General features: G+C 43.9%; 2 protein-coding genes across 17 annotated transcripts in view; both read left to right on the forward strand.

Annotated features, from left to right (window-relative positions):
• lamb2 (laminin, beta 2 (laminin S)) overlaps positions 1-12,397 on the forward strand; it is a 48,705-nt gene extending 36,308 nt beyond the window's left edge. For 2 of the 3 annotated variants that reach the window (XM_031794164.1, XM_031794165.1), the window contains 19 exons: positions 15-150; positions 727-919; positions 1,031-1,174; positions 1,428-1,659; positions 1,759-1,928; positions 2,265-2,300; positions 5,875-6,099; positions 6,235-6,452; positions 6,646-6,742; positions 8,181-8,553; positions 8,705-8,889; positions 9,039-9,280; positions 9,412-9,615; positions 9,771-9,915; positions 10,104-10,311; positions 10,856-10,997; positions 11,089-11,265; positions 11,348-11,507; positions 11,762-12,397. In XM_031794164.1, coding sequence (XP_031650024.1) covers positions 15-150; positions 727-919; positions 1,031-1,174; positions 1,428-1,659; positions 1,759-1,928; positions 2,265-2,300; positions 5,875-6,099; positions 6,235-6,452; positions 6,646-6,742; positions 8,181-8,553; positions 8,705-8,889; positions 9,039-9,280; positions 9,412-9,615; positions 9,771-9,915; positions 10,104-10,311; positions 10,856-10,997; positions 11,089-11,265; positions 11,348-11,507; positions 11,762-11,898 — 3,424 coding nt within the window. In that variant the 3' untranslated portion in view covers positions 11,899-12,397. The remainder of the gene's footprint in view (positions 1-14; positions 151-726; positions 920-1,030; positions 1,175-1,427; positions 1,660-1,758; positions 1,929-2,264; positions 2,301-5,874; positions 6,100-6,234; positions 6,453-6,645; positions 6,743-8,180; positions 8,554-8,704; positions 8,890-9,038; positions 9,281-9,411; positions 9,616-9,770; positions 9,916-10,103; positions 10,312-10,855; positions 10,998-11,088; positions 11,266-11,347; positions 11,508-11,761) is intronic. The other variant, XM_020506316.2, reaches the window with a different exon arrangement.
• A 177-nt stretch (positions 12,398-12,574) lies between these two features.
• Positions 12,575-22,237, forward strand: part of usp19 (ubiquitin specific peptidase 19) — a 39,498-nt gene continuing 29,835 nt past the window's right edge. For 2 of the 14 annotated variants that reach the window (XM_031794167.1, XM_031794173.1), the window contains exons 1-2: positions 12,575-13,165; positions 17,107-17,404. In XM_031794167.1, coding sequence (XP_031650027.1) covers positions 17,251-17,404 — 154 coding nt within the window. In that variant the 5' untranslated portion in view covers positions 12,575-13,165; positions 17,107-17,250. The remainder of the gene's footprint in view (positions 13,166-17,106; positions 17,405-22,237) is intronic. The other 12 variants (XM_031794166.1, XM_031794169.1, XM_031794170.1 and 9 more) reach the window with 7 other exon arrangements.

The following is a 22,237-nucleotide window of genomic DNA, read 5'->3' on the forward strand; positions in this document are numbered from 1 at the left end:
TGTGTTTGCTGCAGGTTTGTCGTGCTGCCTCCACCTGTATGCATGGAGAGAGGAGTGAGCTACACTCTTCGCTTTGAGTTCAGTCGCTATCTGGATGGGAACAGTATTCTCATTCTTGGTACAACCGCTGCCAACATTTTAGTGGACTCTGTGAGTATCAAGACTCAACAAATTGAGCCTCCTGAGTGGTGCAGCGGTCTAAGGCGCCACAACAGCCGGGGGTTCGATCCCAGGCTGTGTCACAGCTGGCTGTTACTGGGAGCCTATAGGGCGACATACAATTGGCCCACTGTCGTCTGGGTTCGGTGGAGGTTTGGCTGGGGGGGCTTTCCTTGGCTCATCGTGCTCTAGCGACTCCTTACGGCGGCCCGGGCACCTGCAAGCTGACTTCGGTCGTCAGTTGAACAGTGTTTCCTCTGACACATTGGTGCAGCTAGCTTCCGGGTTAAGTGAGCAGTGTGTTAAGAAGCAGCGCGGCTTGTCGGGTCATGTTTCGAATGACACATGACTTGACCTTCGCCTCTCCCGAGCCCGTTGGGGAGTTGCAGTGATGAGACAAGATTGTAACTATCAATTAAAAAAGGGCAACAATTACAAAGTAAATGATATAACATTTTAAGAAACTTACTCAATAAATTATGCTTGTCTGCACATCTCTCTCCCTCCCTCTCTAATTGTGTTCTTCTTATGCAATCCAGCTAATACTCCTCCCTGCTTCCTCTCCAGATCTCCCTGATCCCTCGTTACTCCTCCCTGGAGATGTTCATTGGCGGTGACCCCGCCTCCATCGCTAGGAAGCAGAGCTACGAGCGCTACCGCTGCCACGAGGGGGCCAAGAGCGTGACACGCCCCCAGATCAGCAACGTCTGTGCCAAACTCATCACCAGCATGTCAGCCATCATTAACCATGGAGCCCTGCGTAGGTTATTTCACGGGTACACATAATCACGATCTGCTATCATCAAGGATGCCTGGTAATTATTTTCACAATGAAATGAAAATGTTTTCATCAATTCTTTCTTCTTCACAGCTTGCCTGTGTGACCCCCAGGGATCAGTCAGCTCAGTGTGTGACACGCACGGAGGTCAGTGTCGCTGTAGGCCAAACGTGATTGGACTTCGCTGTGACCAGTGTGCTCCTGGGACGTACGGCTTTGGACCTGCAGGATGTAAAGGTTAGTGTTGTAACCCCAGTCAACCGCACAAAGAGTAAGGGCAAAACTCCTGGTGTTATCCTGTAGGGTACACAAATAGTTTATTCTATTCAATGCAAAGGTGCATTGGACTGTACAGTCTGTCTATCCCACTTATGTGAACAGCTGTACTGGTGGCGCCCCCTGCTGCCTCATTACCTACTGACCCACTCCTCTCTTGATTTATACTTTCCAATAAATCTCTCTCTCTCCCTCCCTCCCTCCCTCTCTCTAGCATGTGAGTGCAATCTGGAAGGTGCGGTCACTCGGTCCTGTGACCAGTTGACTGGGCAGTGCCCGTGCCGCCCGGGTGCGTTCGGGCAGCGGTGCGATGGCTGCCAGGCAGGACACTGGGGCTTCCCCAACTGTAAGCGATGCCTGTGTAATGGACATGCTGAGGAGTGCCACCAGAGGACCGGAGCCTGTCTCAACTGCAGGGACAACACTGGAGGGGACAAATGTGACAGGTTAGGCTTCACCGCGGGGACAGTGGGGAATCTTGAATAAGTATTAAGGTAGCCAATGTAATGTTATTGACAAGCATACTGCTATTGCTGTATTTCAAGGTGTGCCAACGGTTACTACGGCAACCCAGTGTTGGGCACAGGTATGGGTAACCAATGTCGGGCCTGCCCTTGCCCAGATGGCCCAAACAGCGGACGCCACTTCGCTGCCTCCTGTTACCAGGACAACCGCAACAGACAGGTGGTCTGCAACTGTAACCAAGGATACACAGGTACAACCCACACCTCCATTTCTCCATTGAGGTGTCTTCTCTCTCTCCTTACTGTTCTTCCTCCTCTTTGTCAGCCAGGCAAGTGGACGAAGAACAGTTTGATCATGTCTGCATGAATGAGCAGATGCTTCCTAGGGTTGATGATGTACTGTGAAAGAGGATCTGTTAGTGTGATTTAACTCGGGGAAATGTCCATGGTGTGATATTCCTTGTCATTCGCCAGGGTGGGTCTTTTGGTGAGACAAATAGACACTTCTCTTGTAGAACATTTATCCTACCAGGAAAAATGTGGAATGATAATGTGTGTTGTTTCCTCCCTTACCCAACTTGGCACAGGGGGGATGGTTAAGCGCTCCGAGGGTTCTTTCAAGCGTGAGTAGTGATGGTGACCCCACCCTCCTTACCAACCCCCCCCCCCCCCCCCCTGCCACCTGCATGGCTTCAGCACCCCACCCATCTATGGTGCTGTGCCACAGTGCACTCCTGCCTCAGAGTAGATGGAGCTCCCAAGAACTGACCAAGAATCAGTTTCGACTGATTGTATAACACAAATAACTGTGTTTGAGTTGGATGGCCGACACTGGGTCTGGGTCACCTTCTACAGTGTCTCCTGTGTATAGCAACTATAGTGTTATACAGGGCACATACAGTGCCTTGCGAAAGTATTCGGCCCCCTTGAACTTTGCAACCTTTTGCCACATTTCAGGCTTCAAACATAAAGATATAAAACTGTATTTTTTTGTGAAGAATCAACAACAAGTGGGACACAATCATGAAGTGGAACGACATTTATTGGATATTTCAAACTTTTTTAACAAATCAAAAACTGAAAAATTGGGCGTGCAAAATTATTCAGCCCCTTTACTTTCAGTGCAGCAAACTCTCTCCAGAAGTTCAGTGAGGATCTCTGAATGATCCAATGTTGACCTAAATGACTAATGATGATAAATACAATCCACCTGTGTGTAATCAAGTCTCCGTATAAATGCACCTGCACTGTGATAGTCTCAGAGGTCCGTTAAAAGTGCAGAGAGCATCATGAAGAACAAGGAACACACCAGGCAGGTCCGAGATACTGTTGTGAAGAAGTTTAAAGCCGGATTTGGATACAAAAAGATTTCCCAAGCTTTAAACATCCCAAGGAGCACTGTGCAAGCGATAATATTGAAATGGAAGGAGTATCAGACCACTGCAAATCTACCAAGACCTGGCCGTCCCTCTAAACTTTCAGCTCATACAAGGAGAAGACTGATCAGAGATGCAGCCAAGAGGCCCATGATCACTCTGGATGAACTGCAGAGATCTACAGCTGAGGTGGGAGACTCTGTCCATAGGACAACAATCAGTCTTATTTCTTCAAGATATCCATAAAAAGTGTCGTTTAAAGTTTGCCACAAGCCACCTGGGAGACACACCAAACATGTGGAAGAAGATGCTCTGGTCAGATGAAACCAAAATTGAACTTTTTGGCAACAATGCAAAACGTTATGTTTGGTGTAAAAGCAACACATTCCATCACCCTGAACCCACCATCCCCACTGTCAAACATGGTGGTGGCAGCATCATGGTTTGGGCCTACTTTTCTTCAGCAGGGACAGGGAAGATGGTTAAAATTGATGGGAAGATGGATGGAGCCAAATACAGGACCATTCTGGAAGAAAACCTGATGGAGTCTGCAAAAGACCTGAGACTGGGACGGAGATTTGTCTTCTAAGACAATGATCCAAAACATAAAGCAAAATCTACAATGGAATGGTTCAAAAATAAACATATCCAGGTGTTAGAATGGCCAAGTCAAAGTCCAGACCTGAATCCAATCGAGAATCTGTGGAAAGAACTGAAAACTGCTGTTCACAAATGCTCTCCATCCAACATCATTGAGCTCGAGCTGTTTTGCAAGGAGGAATGGGAAAAAATGTCAGTCTCTCGATGTGCAAAACTGATAGAGACATACCCCAAGCGACTTACAGCTGTAATCGCAGCAAAAGGTGGCGCTACAAAGTATTAACTTAAGGGGGCTGAATAATTTTGCACGCCCAATTTTTCTGTTTTTGATTTGTTAAAAGTTTGAAATATCCAATAAATGTCGTTCCACTTCATGATTGTGTCCCACTTGTTGATTCTTCACAAAAAAATAGTTTTATATCTTTATGTTTGAAGCCTGAAATGTGGCAAAAGGTCGCAAAGTTCAATGGGGCCGAATACTTTCGCAAGGCACTGTATAGTCAGTGCTTGGTACTCCTGCTGGCTTACACAGGCACTAAGCAGCCAAACAGTCAACCAGCTGATAAAAACAAAATCTCTGCCACGCTGCCTTTTGCCTTGTGATTCTCTGCCTCTGTTGCAGACACAAAAGACAGTAACAGGTATATCAGTCATAGTAGACAAGCTGAAGCTGTGAGATTACACCAACCTATTGTACATTCACTGTGAGCCTGTGACAGAAAGAAAAACAAGCATTCTGCCTACTCTGCTTTAGACAGCTTTGCTGCAATGAACTCAATATGTGCTTTACTGTAAACCTACTTACCATCAACAGCCCCTTCTGTGTCATATCCTTTTATTCAATATATTTAGTTTGCTCCGCAAAGACACAAAGAAAAAGGCACAATGAATCACCTAGACACAATAGTAGAATCACAATGCCCCTTTATCAAACAGTTGAGGAAATCTTGTCCGTTAAATGAGGAAATCCTATGTTTTGTTCCACTATGGTTTAGAATACAGTACTTCCCATTTTTTTTGTCCAGCTAACAGCTGCAGGGGGAAGAGTATGCTGGAGAGACCACAAGACCAGCAGCTGTAAGTTGTCTGTCAGACCCAAAAGTCAGCCCCCTCCCACACCAGCATACTCTGCCCCCTGCAGCCGTCAGCTGGACTCAAAAATGGCAAGTATGTCTACCTTCCTCTGAATCCATCTTAAGAAGATATGGGCTCTGTCACGACCCGGTTATGAACTCGGGTCTCTGGTGTGAGAAACAGTCACTTTGCAAACTGAGCCACTAATAGTCGGCAGAACCCAGAAGATGAGGCAGACAAAGCAGTACTTGAGACGGTGTTTTAATAAAGTAAAAAGGAAAGTTCAGGCAAAAATATAAATCCACAACATCAAAAGTAATTCCAAGAGAAAAAGGTAATCCTCCAAGTCAAAAGGTAAATCCACAAGGTGGTAGGTACAGCAGGAAAAAGCCTCAGAAGATAATCAAAAATAAATAAACTAGAACAAAAACAGAGTACCACAAGCGAGTCCAACTGGAGCACCAACAGTTCACAGCATCACTGGGCCTGGGTGCTAACATTCAAACACAGAGCAAAGAACTGAGGAAAACTAAGGGTTTAAATACATTCAAGGGAAACGAGGCACAGGTGCAAATAATAACTGGAAACAAGGGAAAACAAAAGGGTCAAAAAGCTCAATGGGGGCATCTGGTGGCCAAAACCGGAACAATCCTGGCCAAATCCTGACAGGCTCTTTGTGAGAAAAGCTAATTGTTCACGATGTCTGCCGAAAGACTGAACATAATCCACTTTGCAACAGTGTGATCACAGAGATCCTCACTAATCACTGTTAATCTCCTGGGTAACCAACTCCCTTTTAATCCAAGATATAATAGCATTGCACAATGATAAAATATCAAAACGAATTAAGTTTATAACATGATGTGTACAGTTTGAGTAACATTCTGATAATTACTTTACTGATAGTCACTGAGGTAGGTATCACACACAGCACATGACTCTCTGTTCGCAGAAGCTGTCACACTGTAACCGTCTCACTTAAATCCACTGGAAAACAGTTTGGAAATACTTGGAAATATGAAGTAATTTATATCCATCACCCAGCCAATAAATATCTCAATCTCACCATGAGATATTCCACTGAAGTACTCTTTCTTTTCAAAAATGTCACACCTTCTCCTTCAACCTTTTTTCCTATTGGTCACAGGTTCCCGGTGTGAGGAGTGCGCCCCTGGTTACTACGGTAACCCCTCCCAGCCAGGTGGGCGGTGCCAGCCGTGCAGGTGCAGTAATAACATTGACATGTCAGATCTGGATGCGTGTGACCGGCGGACAGGAGAGTGTAAGAAGTGTCTCTACAACACAGAGGGACCGGACTGTGGCGTGTGCAAGAGCGGTTACTATGGAGACGCCTCGCGACGCAACTGCAGAAGTGAGTCTCTGTTGACACATCCTCGTCACACACCAGAAAACTTAAGAACCATTCATTTTAGGAATGTTGCATTGAAACTATGTGTCGTGCACCCTAGTAAAGGTTCAATCTATTTTCTTCTGTATGCTTCCCCAGAGTGCACCTGTAGCTTCCTGGGCACAGAGCATACCCAGTGTACAGCGCGGGATGAGTGTGTCTGCCAGCGTGCCACGGGGCAGTGCCAGTGTTTACCCAACACCATCGGCCTGACATGTGACCACTGTAAGCCCAACTACTGGAACCTGGCTAGTGGGCGGGGCTGTGAGGCCTGCGGCTGTGACCCCAACAATGCTGTCAACTCGGCCTGCAACGAGGTGTGTGTGTGTGTGTATGTGTGTGTGGTTCCATTATCAAATCAAATTTTATTGGTCATATACACATGGTTAGCAGATGTTATTGTGAGTGTAGCGAAATGATTATAGTGTAGCGAAATGCATCACTAAGGTGCATTATGAGACAGATCTCTTCTGTGACCTCATGCTCATGTTTGACCTCCCTGTGCCCCAGTTCACTGGAAAGTGTCAGTGTCGTGATGGATTCGGTGGAAAGACCTGCACAGACTGCCAAGAGAACTACTGGGGAGACCCCAGGATCCAGTGCAGAGGTCAGCTTTAACGTCATGGAAGGTGTTATTCATGAGTCGTGGAAGGTGTTATTCATGAGTCATGGAAGGTGTTATTCATGAGTCACGGAAGGTGTTATTCATGAGTCACGGAAGGTGTTATTCATGAGTCACGGAAGGTGTTATTCATGAGTCACGGAAGGTGTTATTCATGAGTCACGGAAGGTGTTATTCATGAGTCACGGAAGGTGTTATTCATGAGTCACGGAAGGTGTTATTCATGAGTCACGGAAGGTGTTATTCATGAGTCACGGAAGGTGTTATTCATGAGTCACGGAAGGTGTTATTCATGAGTCACGGAAGGTGTTATTCACAGGTGTTATAAGTGTGGCATCAAAATATCAGCAGTTGACATACAGTGCATTTGGAAAGTATTCAGGCCCCATTACTTTTTTAGGTTACAGCCTTATTCTAAAATGTGTTCAATTGTTTTTTTCCCACATCAATCTATACACACAATACTCCATAAGGACAAAGCAAAATCAGGTTTTTAGAAATTTTTGCAAATTTCTTAAAAATAAAAACTGTAAATATCACATTTACATAAGTATTCAGTACTTTGTTGAAGCAGCTTTGGCAGCGATTACAGCCCCAAGTCTTCTTGGGCTGTCATGTGCCTTTTACTGAGGAGTGGCTTCTGTCTGGCCACTCTACCATAAAGGCGTGATTGATGAAGTGCTGCAGAGATGGTTGTCCTTCTGGAAGGTTCTACCATCTCCACAGAGGAACTGTAGAGCTCTGTCAGAGTGACCATCGGGTTCTTGGTCACCTCCATGACCAAAGCCCTTCTCCCCTGATTGCTCAGTTTGGCCGGGCGGCCAGCTCTAGGGAGAGTCTTGATGGTTCCAAACTTCTTCCATTTAAGAATGATGGAGGCCACTGTGTTCTTGGGGACCTTCAATGCTGCAGACATTTTTTGTTACCCTTCCCCAAGTCTGTGCCTCGACACAATCCTGTCTCGGAGCTCTACGGACAATCTCTTCAAACTCGTGGCTTGGTTTTTGCTCTGACATGCACTGTCAACTGTGGAACCTTAAATAGATAGGTGTGTGCCTTTCCAAATCATGTCCAATCAATTGAATTTACCACAGGTGGACTCCAATTTTAAGGATGACCAATGAAAACAGGATGCACCTGAGCTCAATTTCGAGTCTCATAGCAAAGAGTCTGAATACCTTATTTACATAAGTATTATTATTATTTATTTTTTTAAATAAATTTGCTAAACTTTCTAAAAACCTGTTTTCTCTTTCTCATTATGGGGTATTGTGTGTAGAATGGTGAGGAAAATGTTTTATTTGATCCACTTTAGAACAAGGCTGTAACATAACAAAATGTGGAAAAGTCAAGGGGTCTGAATACTTTTCGAATGCACTGTATACTAACAATCCCTCACTTTCTCTCTCTCTATCTCGCTCAGTCTGTGACTGTGACCCCAGGGGCATAGAGACATCCCAGTGTGACCAGAAGTCAGGCCACTGTGTGTGTCAGCAGGGGGTGTCAGGCGTGCGTTGTGACCAGTGTGCGAGGGGCTTCTCAGGCCAGTTCCCTAACTGCCAGCCCTGCCATCAGTGCTTTGGGGACTGGGACCGGGTGGTGCAGGACCTGGCTGTCCGAACCAAGACCCTGTCAGAGCGGGCTCAAGAGATCCAGACCACGGGCCTGACTGGAGCCTATGAGAAGGCCTTCAGAGACCTGGAGAAGAAGCTGGCACAGGCCCAGGGCATCGTCAACGCCCGCAACACCACCGCAGAGGCAGTCAGCAGCCTGATGGAGCTCATTGAAGACCTCAGGTACAAGACATACACACAGACACTGTATTATACTGTACATAACAATACACATACATAGATAGACTTTCAGTCTGCATAAAGATTCACCATAAATATGCCTCTCCTCCAGTTTTGGAGTTTAACTGTAATTTCCTATCCCTTTCTCCTGCAGGTCTCAGATAGGTGAGACCACAGACACACTGAATCGTCTGGAGGGAGACCTGACCAGTGTGCAGAACAGCAACGTTGAGGCCAGTAATGAGCTCAGTGCTCTGGAGAGAGAGGCCAAACAGCTAAACCTGACCTCAGATCAGCTCCACCGTCAACTGGACATCCTCAAGAACTCCAACTTCCTGGGTGAGCAGAGACTTAATTTCCTCCTTCCAACATAGGGTTTCTGGGATACAAAATGCCCTAATGACTGTATGTAGAAATACTTAAAAAATATTAGTTAAATGTAGTATTAAATGTGTTGTTATTATTATTTGGCACTCTCTTTCCTCCAGGTGCATATGACAGCATCCACAGCTCCTATAACAAGTCCCGTGATGCAGAGCGGCGAGCCAACCAGTCAACCACCACCACGCCCAGCACTGTTAGCCAATCAGCAGACACACGCCGCAAGACAGAACGCCTCATCTCTGCCAAGAAAGATGACTTCAACCGTAAGAACGCTGCCAACAAGCGAGCCCTGGGGGACCTCAATGCCAAGGCTCAGACCCTGGACATGAAGAAGATCAATGAGAAGGTGAAGCATGCATCATATGTCTGATTGGATTAAACCCCTTAAACAGCACAAGATCAGAAGAAGAGTTCAGGCAAAGTTATAAACAAATGTAGTAATCTGATACATGTTCCACCCCCACCACCTTTGATCAGGTCTGTGGGACCCCTGGCGATGCCCCCTGTGCAGAGAGCCTTTGCGGAGGAGCAGGTTGCCGTGACGATGAGGGGAATAGGCACTGCGGAGGCCTGAACTGCAACGGTGCCGTAGCGATGGCAGATAACGCCCTGGAGAGGTCCAAGCACGCAGAGAAAGAGCTGAACAAAGCCATGGGGGAGGTAGAGGAGCTCTTCCACAAGGTCAGTTACACTAAGTGTACCTAAACCAACACTGTCTTGACAGGAAATGGAGACCTGCAAAATCTATTGCGGCATGCCACTAATGCATACAACTGTATGACCTACAGCATAAGGGTACTTGATAACAGTTATCCCTGATTCTGAGGGCTTCTCAGGTTGCAGATGCCAAGACCAAGGCGGAGGAGGCGAAGAGTAAAGCCCAGGCAGCTCTGGACAAGGCCACCAACACCAAGAACAAGGTGGAGCGCTCCAACAATGACCTGCGGGACCTCATCAAGCAGATCCGGGACTTCCTCATGCGTGAGTTGGCTAAAGTGATAGAAAATTCAGATGTACGAGGAACAGTAAGGTCCTTGTCTACATGGGACCATAAAATCAATTTATCTTAAACTCCGGATCATCATCATGATCAGCATCATCACTAAGTGTTAACTTCCCAATCAACATCAAAAATATCTGTGCTGATCTAAATATCCATCTCCTTGCAGAGGAGGGTGCGGATCCAGACAGCATTGAGACGGTTGCCAACCGTGTCCTGGAGCTGTCCATCCCAGCCTCACCACAGCAGATCAGACACCTGGCAGAGGAGATCAAGGACCGGGTCCGGAGCCTCTCCAACGTAGACGCCATTCTGCAACAGACACAGGACGATGTGCGCAAAGCAGAGCAGCTGCTGCAGGAGGCCAAGAAGGCCAGGTGTGTGTGTGTGCCTTGTATGTAGAGGGTTATACACTGAAGGTACAAAACATTTCCATGACATAGACTGACCAGGTGAAACCAGGTGAAAGCTATGATCCCTTATTGATGTCACTTGTTAAATCCACTTCAATCATTACAGATGAAGGGAAGGGGACGGGTTCAAGAAGGATTTTTAAACCTTGAGACATGGATTGTGTATGTGTGTCATTCAGAGAGTGAATGGGCAGGACAAAAGATTTAAGTGCCTTTGAACGGGGTACGGTAGTAAGTGCTGCAACTGCAACAGTTCCATGTGTGTATCAAGAATGGTCCACCACCCAACGTGGGCCAACATCCCTGTTAAATGCTTTTGACACCTTATAAAGTCCATGCCCCGGCGAATTGTGCTGTTCTGGGGGCAAAAGGGGCGGGGTGCAACTCAATCTTAGGAAGGTGTTCTTAAGGTTTTGTACACTGTGTAGATTATAGCTGTGTCATGTCAAAGGAAATGTTTCAGCAGAGCAAGACGCTACTGATTCTGACATGTGTTTCCGTTATGTAGGAATCGGGCAGAGGGGGTGAAATCCACAGCAGAGACAGTAAAACAGGCACTTGAGGATGCTAAGAAGGCCCAGGCCACAGCAGAGAAGGCCATACAGCGGGCTCGGGCTGACATTGGTGAAACGGAAGCTCGGCTAGCACAGGTACTCAAGTGTGTGGACACCATCTGCATGTAGTTTGATGTGATGAAGGGATCAAAAGAGAATACATTCCTGATGTTTCCCCTGCTTTTAGATTGAGTCTGAGACCTCAAGCAGTGAACATGACTTGAATGATGCCATGGACCGCATGGGCAACCTAGGTCGGGAGATTAATGCTCTGAAGCTCAAACGTGCCCACAACAGCGTGGCAGCAGCTCGAGCTGAGGAGACAGCCACTATGGCACGGGACAAAGCCAATGAGGCTAAGCAGGTGTGTGTGTGTTGTTTATTTGTGTATATTTGTGACTGTAATACCATGTCTGTTACTGATTATGCAGTCTTCTTTCTCTCAGATTTTAGATGGCGAGCTGATGGATAAGTATCACACAGTGCAGGAGTTGGTGGACACGAAAGCCAAGACCGTCCAGGAGGCGAAGAAGAAAGCAGAGCGCCTAAGAGACGAAGCCAAAGAGCTACTGAAGGATGCCCAGAACAAGCTTCAGAGACTAGCAGGTGTGTAGGAGGGACCCTGGAGGGAACTGGGCCGCCTTTGTTTTAAAGCAGCATTACTTTCGATTTTCACACTCTAACCTTGGAGAATAGCGAAGGCAACATTGCCCTCTTGTGGTTAAAAAGTGTCACTGTATTGTCTGAATTTGTCTGATTGTTCTTTGACCAGAGACCAAAATGTAGGTCTGTCAGCCAGTCCTGTTTATTCTAAGATGAAACATTTAAAATATAAACTTGACAATACTTTATATCCACAGAGCTAGAGAAAGACTATGAAGAGAACCAGAAAACGTTGGAGGGCAAAGCCCAGCAGCTGGACGGCCTAGAAGACAAGATGAAGGCTATCCTCAACGACATCAACAAACAGATCCAGATCTACAACACCTGTCAGTAACAGCCAGGACCTGGCTGGTCAAACCAACACTGACAGACACTATATGAAACTACTACTGTTTCACACCGTTGAGCCTGTACACTATGCACCTCGCCCTGGAGGTGCCTGTCCGACTACACTGTGTAACAGTGCCTTTTTGATTGTGAGATTTCACACAACTAATATAACATTGTGTATTACTGTGTGACTTTCAACTGAAGGATAGAAGTGCCTCCACATGACATTTCAATTAAAATGTGTTAATGTGCGCATGCAAAATACAGACCTTTGCACATGTTTGGCCCAAAACTCAGATCATCCCCCAAAACCCTGACACATTCATAATATAAAGAAGCCAAAAAAATTATGTATGAATACATTGTTCTGGATGAACAAACAAAAAAGAAATAAAAGTTGTGTACCCTACCCACTGGATGAAAGGTCACTTTGACATAGTTTCTGATATCTCACCTGGATCAATGATGGATGAATGTGCTCATTAAACCCTACATACATTAAATGGTTTGTATTATTTTTTTGTAATGGACAGAACTGTTTTGGGGTTACCTGAATATAGACATTGAAAAAACATTTCCACCCTCCATTCGAGAAACTGAAATTGTGTGACCGGAACACCATCGCTGCACATAATCAACATACATTGCCATGGTGGGGAGAGCGGTATCGATCCCCTGAGGAGAAGATGTCAACAAATGTCATATCCTATTAAATATCCCCTTATAATAACCTCCCTATAATAATCCTGTGTTACGGCGAAATTCAGTTAAGCGATTGTTTGCGAACCGCCATGATAGAAGAAGAAGAAGAAGAATATGTTTGTAATCGCATTCCCTGCTTGCATAGCCGTCTGTAGAACCAACCAAGAAAACCTTGATCACATGGTGAGGGTTTGGTAGCTACAGTGCTGCCTTCAGGAAGTGCCTAGTCTTCAGAGTGGATTTCGGTTTGGACTGTATTTGTTCCTAAACAAAGTGCGAGTCATTGCGCGGGGGCCGGTAAAGTAGGTTGAAGCGATTGATAGATTTGTTGTAATTTACGTCACATTTATTTGCTTTATATATTCGGTATATATATTTTAAAAAATGGGTCCTGGATAAAGATAATTTTCGAGAAACACCGGAGTACGGGGTTTCGATTGCAAGCAGGGATGAGCAGAGGCCCGCGGCTGTTTCATTAAGCTTAGCGAGGACTGTTGAAGTAACGTTACGGACTCACCGGCATTGTGCCCAAAGACCCGGAGAACATACTCCAAAAATATACACGTTTTGTAAGTAGTCCGCCACAATTTATATTTTATTATAACAAGGCATGAGGTGATATTGTCAATATGCATTGTTTGTCTAGCTTGTCAACATAACGAACGTTAGCTGGCCAACAAACTAAAGATGGCTAACTGTTGTTAGCTTAGCTAACGTTAAACTGTTAGTTGAGTAACGTTAACGAGCTACGTTGGCTAGTAACGTCGTTAGCCGACTCACGTTACATTGGCAATTTAGCTATTCCTGTCATTAATGACATGAGAAATCACATGTTCACATTTTAATGTTGAATTATCTGATTATTGAACAACTTGATTTGCCAATGATCATTGACAGCCAAGTAACTTATTTTAGTATGCTAGATAGCTAACGTGATGTAGCTACAGTAGCTAGCTGACTTGCCGCAGCAACATGACGCCATTACATTGAGGATAAATAGGCTGTGGCAGAAATGTACATCAAGGTCTAACGTTAACTAGGGAGCTAGCTATAGCCAAATGCAATTTGTAAAGTTAAACACATCTAGTTAAATTTTACCCATGCTAGATTACGGAGACATAATTTACAGATGAAATCAAATGTTATGTCACGTGCGGCAAATACAACCGGTGTAGCCATATAGTGAAATGCTTACTTAGAAGCCCCCTAACCAAAAATGCAGTACAAAATAAATAATAATAATCAGAAGAAAAAAAGTTACAAATAATTAAAGAGCAGCAGTAAAATAACAATAGCGAGGCTATATACAAGGGGCACCGGTACAGAGTCAATGGGCACTGGTTAGTTGAGGTAATATGTAGGTAGAGTTATTAAAGTGACTATGCTTGATAGACTAGATGTTCTTTACCATTCGGGACATCAGATTTTCCACCAATGCACCTTATAGGACTCGTCTTTGCACTCTATACTCCTCTGTAAACTGGACATATCTGTATACCTGGCGCAAGACCTACTGGTTGATGTTTATTTATAAAAACCTTCTTCGGCCTCACTCCCCTCTGATATACCTACTAATACCCTCATCCTCCACATACAGCACTCGTTCTGCCAGTCACATTCTGTGAAGGTCCCCAAAGCGAACACATCCCAGTTTCGCTCCTCTTTTCAGTTCACTTCAGATAGCGACTGGAACGAGCTGCAAAAAACACAAACAATTGACTGTTTTATCACCATTTCTACATTCAAAGACCCAATCATGGACACTTTTACTGACAGTTGTATTGTTGTCTCTACCTTTTTGCCCTTTATGCTTTTGTCTGTGCCTAACAATGTTTGTACCATGTTGTGCTGCTGCCATGTTGTGGCGTTGTCTTAGGTCTCTCTTTATGTAGTGTTGTGAGCTTGTGGTGCCTCTCTTGTCGTGATGTGTGTTTTGTCCCACATTTACATTTTTTATCCTAGCCTCTGTCCCCACAGGAGGTGTTTTGCCTCTTGGTAGGCTGTCATTGAAAATAAGAATTTGTTCTTAATTGACTTGCCTAGTTAAATAAAATAATGGGTGCAAGGAATGTTTGCAGAGAATGCAATCTGATTAATATAAAGGAAATGTTTGGAATTAAATAGTTTAATCTGAAAGGGGTGAGGGTTCATTTTACACTTCATTTACATTTAAGTAATTTAGCAGGAGCTCTTCTCCAGAGTGACTTAGCTACAGTTAGTGCATTCAACTTAAAGATATTATCCGGTACTTTTGTATACTTTTTAGCCAGTAGTTCTGAAAGTAGCCAAAAGGGGTCTGTGAAAATAGCCTACTATTGAAGATGGGCAGAAATTGCTTCTCCAATAGAAATCCACGATCACACTTGTAGGCAATGTCATGGCGACATTGGTTACCTTAGCTCATGTGCAGAAATGCATCATTGAGTCTAATGGTCGTCTCGCGCTGCTCTGTGTATGTGACCAACAACATTTTATTTCATGTGCAGGCCGTCAAATCAAAAGCACTCCTTCAATACAAAGTTGTTTGTGATGAAAATAAAAAGGTGTAACTTTAACACTTTTGGAGTATTAACATGTTCAACTACTTAAGACATTGTCTTGAATCTAGGTTGTGCCTTTTAGATTTTGAGAAAATGAACAACTAATGAAGAATTTTTCACTTCTCTTATTGAAGATGTTGCACTTCTGGGTTTAGAAACTCTGTGCTAATACATCACAAATATGCAGATATGTGCACCATGTCATTGCTTTTTATCTCACAATACTGTGTGTGTATCTTGCTAGCTGTCACTCAAATGGCAAGAGGCTGAAACTTCAATTGCTTGTGGGCTGGCCCATGTGGGGTTAAATGTAGGGAAAACGGCAGCTCACTGCTTCCATAAAACACTCTTTAAACTACGGATTCTGTGGCTAATTGAGGTAAGACTGTAATTCTGCTTATAGATTATGCATATATGAACTGCGTGTTGACACATCCAGCCCAAATCAGGAGGTAAAAAAAAAAAAACTACTAGTCGCCAAAGTACTGGAACATGTCTTTAAACAGGGTCTGAACTTGGGGCCCAACTGCATAAATGACACTCTTCATGACTAGAGGTCGACCGACTATGATTTTTCAACACCGATACCGATTATTGGAGGACCAAAAAAGGCCGATACCTATTAATAGGCACATTTTTTTATTTATTTATTTGTAATAATGACAATTACAACAATACTGAATGAACACTTATTTTAACTTAATATAATACATCAATGAAAATCAAATAAATAATGAAACATGTTCAATTTGGTTTAAATAATGCAAAAACAAAGTGTTGGAGAAGAAAGTTAAAGTGCAATATGTGCCATGTAAGAAAGCTAACGTTTAAGTAACTTGCTCAGAACATGAGTACATATGAAAGCTGATGGTTCCTTTTAACATGAGTCTTCAATATTCCCAGGTAAGAAGTTTTAGGTTGTAGTTAATATAGTATTTAAAGGACTCTCTCTCTATACCATTTGTATTTCATATACCTTTGACTATGTTCTTATAGGCACTTTAGTATTGCCAGTGTAACAGTATAGCTTCCGTCCCTCTCCTCGCCCCTACCTGGGCTCGAACCAGGAATACATCGACAACCGGGGGGAAAAAACGTTTTATTTCAGTGAAATACGTAACCATTCGGTATTTTATCTAACGGGTGGCACCCATAAGTCTAAATATTCTTGTTACATTGCACAACCTTCAATGTTATGTCATAATTATGTACAATTCTGGCAAATTAGGCATCCCAAACTGTTGCATATACACTGACTGCGTGCAATGGATGCAAGAAAAGTAACAATTTCACCTGGTTAATATTGCCTGCTAACCTGGATTTCTTTTAGCTAAATATGCAGGTACAAAATCTATACTTCTGTTTTATTGATTTTAAGAAAGGCATTGGCGTTTATGGTTAGGTACAGTCGTCCAACGATTGATACGATTTTCGCAAATGTGCTTTTGTTAAATCAGTGTTCCATCGATTATATGCAACGCAGGACACGCTTGATAAACTAGTATCTCATCAACCATGTGTAGTTATAACTACTGATTATGATTGATTGATTTTTATAAGCTAGCAACTTACCTTGGCTTCTACTGCATTCGCGTAACAGGCAGGCTCCTCGTGGAGTGATGAGAGGCAGGTGGTTAGAGCGTTGGACTAGTTAATGGTAAGGGTGCAAGATTGAATCCCAGAGCTGACAAGGTAAAAATCTGTCGTTCTGCCCCTGAACAAGGCAGTTAACCCACCGTTCCTAGGCTGTCATTGAAAATAAGAATGTGTTCTTAACTGACTTGACTAGTTAAATAAAGGTATAAAAAAAAAATGGCGCCCCAAAAATACAGATTTCCGATTGTTGTGAAAACTTAAAATCGGCCCTAATTAATCTGACATTCTGTTTAGTTGGTCGACCTCTATTCATGACTCTTATGTAGCTCTGCAACACTCATTGATAACTGTGTTGGTCTCCTGACTCTATTCAGGCCCCTTGATTCTGTTTTGGGAGAGTTCTAACTTGTTACATCGCCAAGATAGCTGGACCGGGCAGAAAGCGGCACACCTCAGAACCAGACCCCAGCAGCAGCGACGCAGGCGACGGGCGTCCCGTGAGCGCTAAGTGCCTGAAGATGGCCAGCAGCACTGAATCAGGCCGGCGGAATGGGGGTCAGCGCAGCGCCGATGACACCACCAGTAAGAAGAAGCAGAAGGACAGGGCCAACCAAGAGAGCAGGGAGGCCAAGCGAGCAGCAGCAGCAGGGGACAATGCAGAGCACAAGAAAGGTTGGAGATTAGATATTTTGGGTGTGGTAAGGCAGGAGGTGTTGCTTTATTAGCCATGCGTGCAGTGTTTGCTGTGAGCAAGCCTATTTGTTGTGTTGCGCCTCAATGCATAAACCTGACTATACAATGGGGATAACTAGTGGTGGTGAAGGGTACTTCAGGTTTACTTTGTGTCATCTATGGGGAGTGCTGCTTCGTTCCCCGTTTGTTGTTCCTAAAGGACCTTTGATACATTACATTTGGCTAAATATGTAAAAAAAAAAAATTGCATCCTCCAGTAAGTTTTGTCATTTGCAGCCTTCTCTTTTATTGTAATATATAGAACAGAACATAATGTGTTATGGGCCTTGGAGGTATTTTCTTTGTCTTACAAGGTGTCACTTTCCAGTGTTTCTCCAATATTCATTTAGCTAAATTGTTTCTGCCACTCCCAAAAATCAGACAAAAAAAAATACAAAATCAGCGTAAACTTAAACGCCTAAAACCAGATATAATGTATGTAGAAAATATAATGCTTAATATTTATAAGATCATCTGTTCATACTAAGAGGTAAAAATGCTAATGCAGGAATTATCACTTTTCCCATAACCACTTGAAGAAGAACGTGAAAATATTATACTGAGTACGAATGATGTCTAGTACAAGACACACAGCTGAGGAAACAAATCTACAGCAGCTTTTGCCTATGTATTGTGTTTGAAAGTAAGATGTGAGTGCTGATGTTGTGAGCTCATGCATGGTCACTGGCTGTTTATGTTGCTGCTCTCTGCTTAATGCTGAAGATTTGTAATCCTAGCTGGTGTAGGGCCGGCCACAGGGAAACATGCCGTGTCAAGGTCACGAGCTGCTGTGCTTCTCTGGTCAGCTCTCTCCAACCAGAACATGAGCCCAATCAATTCAGAGGGCCGGCCAGCGTGAGTCTCTACCTACCCACACAGTGTCCTCCTCTATTGCCTCATCTAGCTACAGGCAATTCCACAGAAATGGTATTACGCTGAGACCCGGAAGTTTTTTTACTTGAAAATGTATGCCAAAAAACTCCCAGATGTTTTCAAAGTTTAACAAACCATTAGAACTCTATGCACAATTACTACTTTGAACAATTTACACAGTACATTTGGGGCTCCCAAGTGGCTCAGTGGTCTAAAACACTGAATCTCAGTGCTAGAGGCGTCACTACAGACCCTGGTTCGATTCCAGGTTGTATCACATCAGAGATTGCAACATTCTCTGTTTCACAGAAGCATGGTTCACTCGGGATATGTTATCAGAGTCTGTACAGCCACCCGGTTTCTTCACACATCCCTCCGACAGAAACAAACATCTCTGTTAAGAATGATGGGTTGTAATTCCTTATGATTAACGAGTTGTGGTGTGATCATAACAACATAACAACGCAGGAACTCAAGTCCTTTTTTTTCACCTGATCTAGAGTTCCTTACAATCAAATGCTGACCGCATTATCTACCAAGAGCATTGTCTTTGATTATAATCACAGCCGTGTATTTCCCCCCAAGCAGACACCTTGTCGGCCCTGAAAGAACTTCATTGGACTCTATGTAAACTGGAAACCACATCCTGAGGCTGCATTTATTGTAGCTGGGGATTTTAACAAGGCTAATCTGAAAACAAGGCTCCCTATATTTTATCAGCATATCGAATGCACTACCCGGGCTGGCATTATTCTGGATCATTGCTACTCCAACTTCCGCGACGCATACAAAGCCATCCCTCACCCCCCTTTTGGCAAATCTGACCACTACTCCATTTTGTTGCTCCCAGCATATAGACAGAAACTAAAACAGGAAACGCCCGTGCTCAGGTCTATTCAACGCTGGTCTCACCAATTTGGTTCCACGCTTCAAGATTGCTTCGATCATGTGGAATGGGACATGTTCCGGATAGCCTCCGACAACAACATTGATGTATACGCTGATTCGGTGAGGGAGTTTATTAGCAAGTGCATCGGTGATGTTGTACCCACGGTGACTATTAAAACCTTACCCAACCAGAAACCGTGGATTGATGGCAGCATTCGCGTAAAACTGAAAGCGCAAACTACTGCTTTTAATCATAGCAAGGCGCCCGGAAACATGACCGAATACAAACAATGTAGCTATTCCCTCCGCAAGGCAATCAAACAACCTAACCGTCAGTATAGAGACAAAGTAGAGTCGCAATTCAACGGCTCAGAGACAACACTTATGTGGCAGGGTCTACAGTCACTCACAGATTACAAAAAGAAAACCAGCCCCGTCATGGACCACTATGTTTTGCTCCCAGACAAACTAAAAAACTATTTTGCTCGCTTTGAGGACAATACACAGTGCCAATGACACGGCCCAAACAAAACCAAAGGGCTCTCCTTCACCGCAACATGAGTAACGTGAGTAAAACATTTAAACATGTTAACCCTCGCAGGGCTGCCGGCCAGACGGCATCCCTAGCCGCGTCCTCAGAGCATGCGCAGACCAGCTGGCAGGTGTGTTTACGGACATAGTCAATCAATCCTTATCCCAGTCTGCTGTTCCCACATGCTTCAAGAGGGCCACCATTGTTCCTGTTTCCAAGAAACCTAAGGTAACTGAGCTAAACGACTATCGTAGCACTCACTTCCGTCATCATGAAGTGCTTTGAGAAGTGCTTTCCACCCTTCCTATTACCTTAGACCCACTCCAATTTGCTTACCGCCCCAATAGGTCCACAGACGATGCAATCACACTGCACACTGCCCTAACCCATCTGGACAAGGGGAATACCCATGTGAGAATGCTGTTCATCGACAACAGCTCAGCATTAAACACCATCGTACCCTCCAAACTCGTCATTAAGCTCGAGACCCTGGGTTGACCGATTATGATTTTTCAACGCCGATACCCATTATTGGAGGACCAAAAAAATCCAATACCGATTAATCGGCCGAATTTATTTAATTTATTTATTTGTAATAATGACAATTACAACAATACTGAATGAACACTTATTTTAAGTTAATATAATACATCAAATAAATCAATTTAGCCTCAAATAAATTAAACTTTAAATAATGCAAAAACAAAGTGTTGGAGAAGAAAGTAAAAGTGCAATATGTGCCATGTAAAAAAGCTAACGCTCAGAACATGAGAACATATGAAAGCTGGTGGTTCCTTTTTAACAGGAGTCTTCAATATTCCCAGGTAAGAAGTTTTAGGTTGAGGTTATTATAGGAATTATAGGACAATTTCTCTCTATACGATTTGTATTTCATATACCTTTGAATATTGGATGTTCTTATAGGCACTTTAGTATTGCCAGTGTAACAGTATAGCTTCCGTCCCTCTCCTCGCCCCTACCTGGGCTTGAACCAGGCACACATCGACAACAGCCACCCTCGAAGCAGCGTTACCCATCACTCCACAAAAGCCGCGTCCCTTGCAGAGCAAGGGGAACAACCACTTCCATGTCTCCATGTCTCAGAGCGAGTGACGTTTGAAACGCTATTAGTGCGCACCCCATTTCACATCGGTTACACCAGCCTAATCTCGGGAGTTGATAGGCTTGAAGTCATAAACAGCACAATGCTTGAAGCACAGCGATGAGCTGAAGCACAGCGATGAGCTGCCGGCAAAACGCACAAAAGTGCTGTTTGAATGAATGCTTACGAGCCTGCTTGTGCCTGCCATCGTCAGACTGCTCTATCAATTCATATACTTAATCATAACATAATAACACACAGAAATATGAGCCTTAGGTCATTAATATGGTTGAACCCGGAAACTATCATCTCAAACAAAACGTTTATTCTTTCAGTGAAAAAAATTCTGGCAAATTGGGCAGCCCAAACTGTTGCATATACACTGACTCTGCGTGCAATGAACGCAAGAGAAGTGACACAATTTCACCTGGTTAATATTGCCTGCTAACCTGGATTTCTTTTAGCAAAATATGCAGGTTTAAAAATATACTTCTGTGTATTGATTTTAAGAAAGGCATTGATGTTTATGGTTAGGTACAATCGTGCAACGATTATTTTTTTTCACAAATGTGCTTTTGTTAAATCATCCCCCGTTTGGCGAAGTTGGCTGTCTTTGTTAGGAAGAAATAGTCTTCACAGAGTTCGCAACAAGCCAGGTTAGCAGGCAATATTAACTAAATATGCAGATTAAAAAAGATATACTTGTGTATTGATTTTAAGAAAGGCATTGATGTTTATGGTTAGGTACACTGGAGCAACGATACACTAGATAAACTAGTAATATCATCAACCATGTGTAGTTACCTAGTGATTATGATTGATTGTTTTTTATAAGATAAGTTTAATGCTAGCTAGCAACTTACCTTGGCTTCTTACTGCATTCGTGTAACAGGCAGTCTCCTCGTGGAGTGCAATGTAATCAGGTGGTTAGAGCGTTGGACTAGTTAACTGTGTGGTTGCAAGATTGAATCCCAGAGCTGAAAAGGTAAAAATCTGTCATTCTGCCCCTGAACAAGGCAGTTAACCCACCGTTCCTAGGCCGCCATTGAAAATAAGTTCTTTATTAACTCACTTGCGTAGTTAAATAAAGGATATAAAATAAACAATCTGCCAAATCGGTGTCCAAAAACACAGATTTCCGATTATGAAAACTTGAAATCGGCCGTTCCGATTAATCGGTCGACCTCTAGTCTCGACCCCGCCCTGTGCAACTGGGTCCTGGACTTTCTGACGGGCCGCCCCCAGGTGGTGAGTCTAGAAGACAACATCTCCATCCCGCTCAACCTCAACACTGGGGCCACACGAGTGCGTTCTCAGCCCTCTCCTGTACTCCCTGTTCACCCATGACTGCGTGCTTGTAGGCTTGGTATCAACAACG

The sequence above is a fragment of the Oncorhynchus kisutch genome, linkage group LG17, assembly GCF_002021735.2.
Source record: "Oncorhynchus kisutch isolate 150728-3 linkage group LG17, Okis_V2, whole genome shotgun sequence".
Taxonomy (NCBI): Eukaryota; Metazoa; Chordata; class Actinopteri; order Salmoniformes; family Salmonidae; genus Oncorhynchus; species Oncorhynchus kisutch.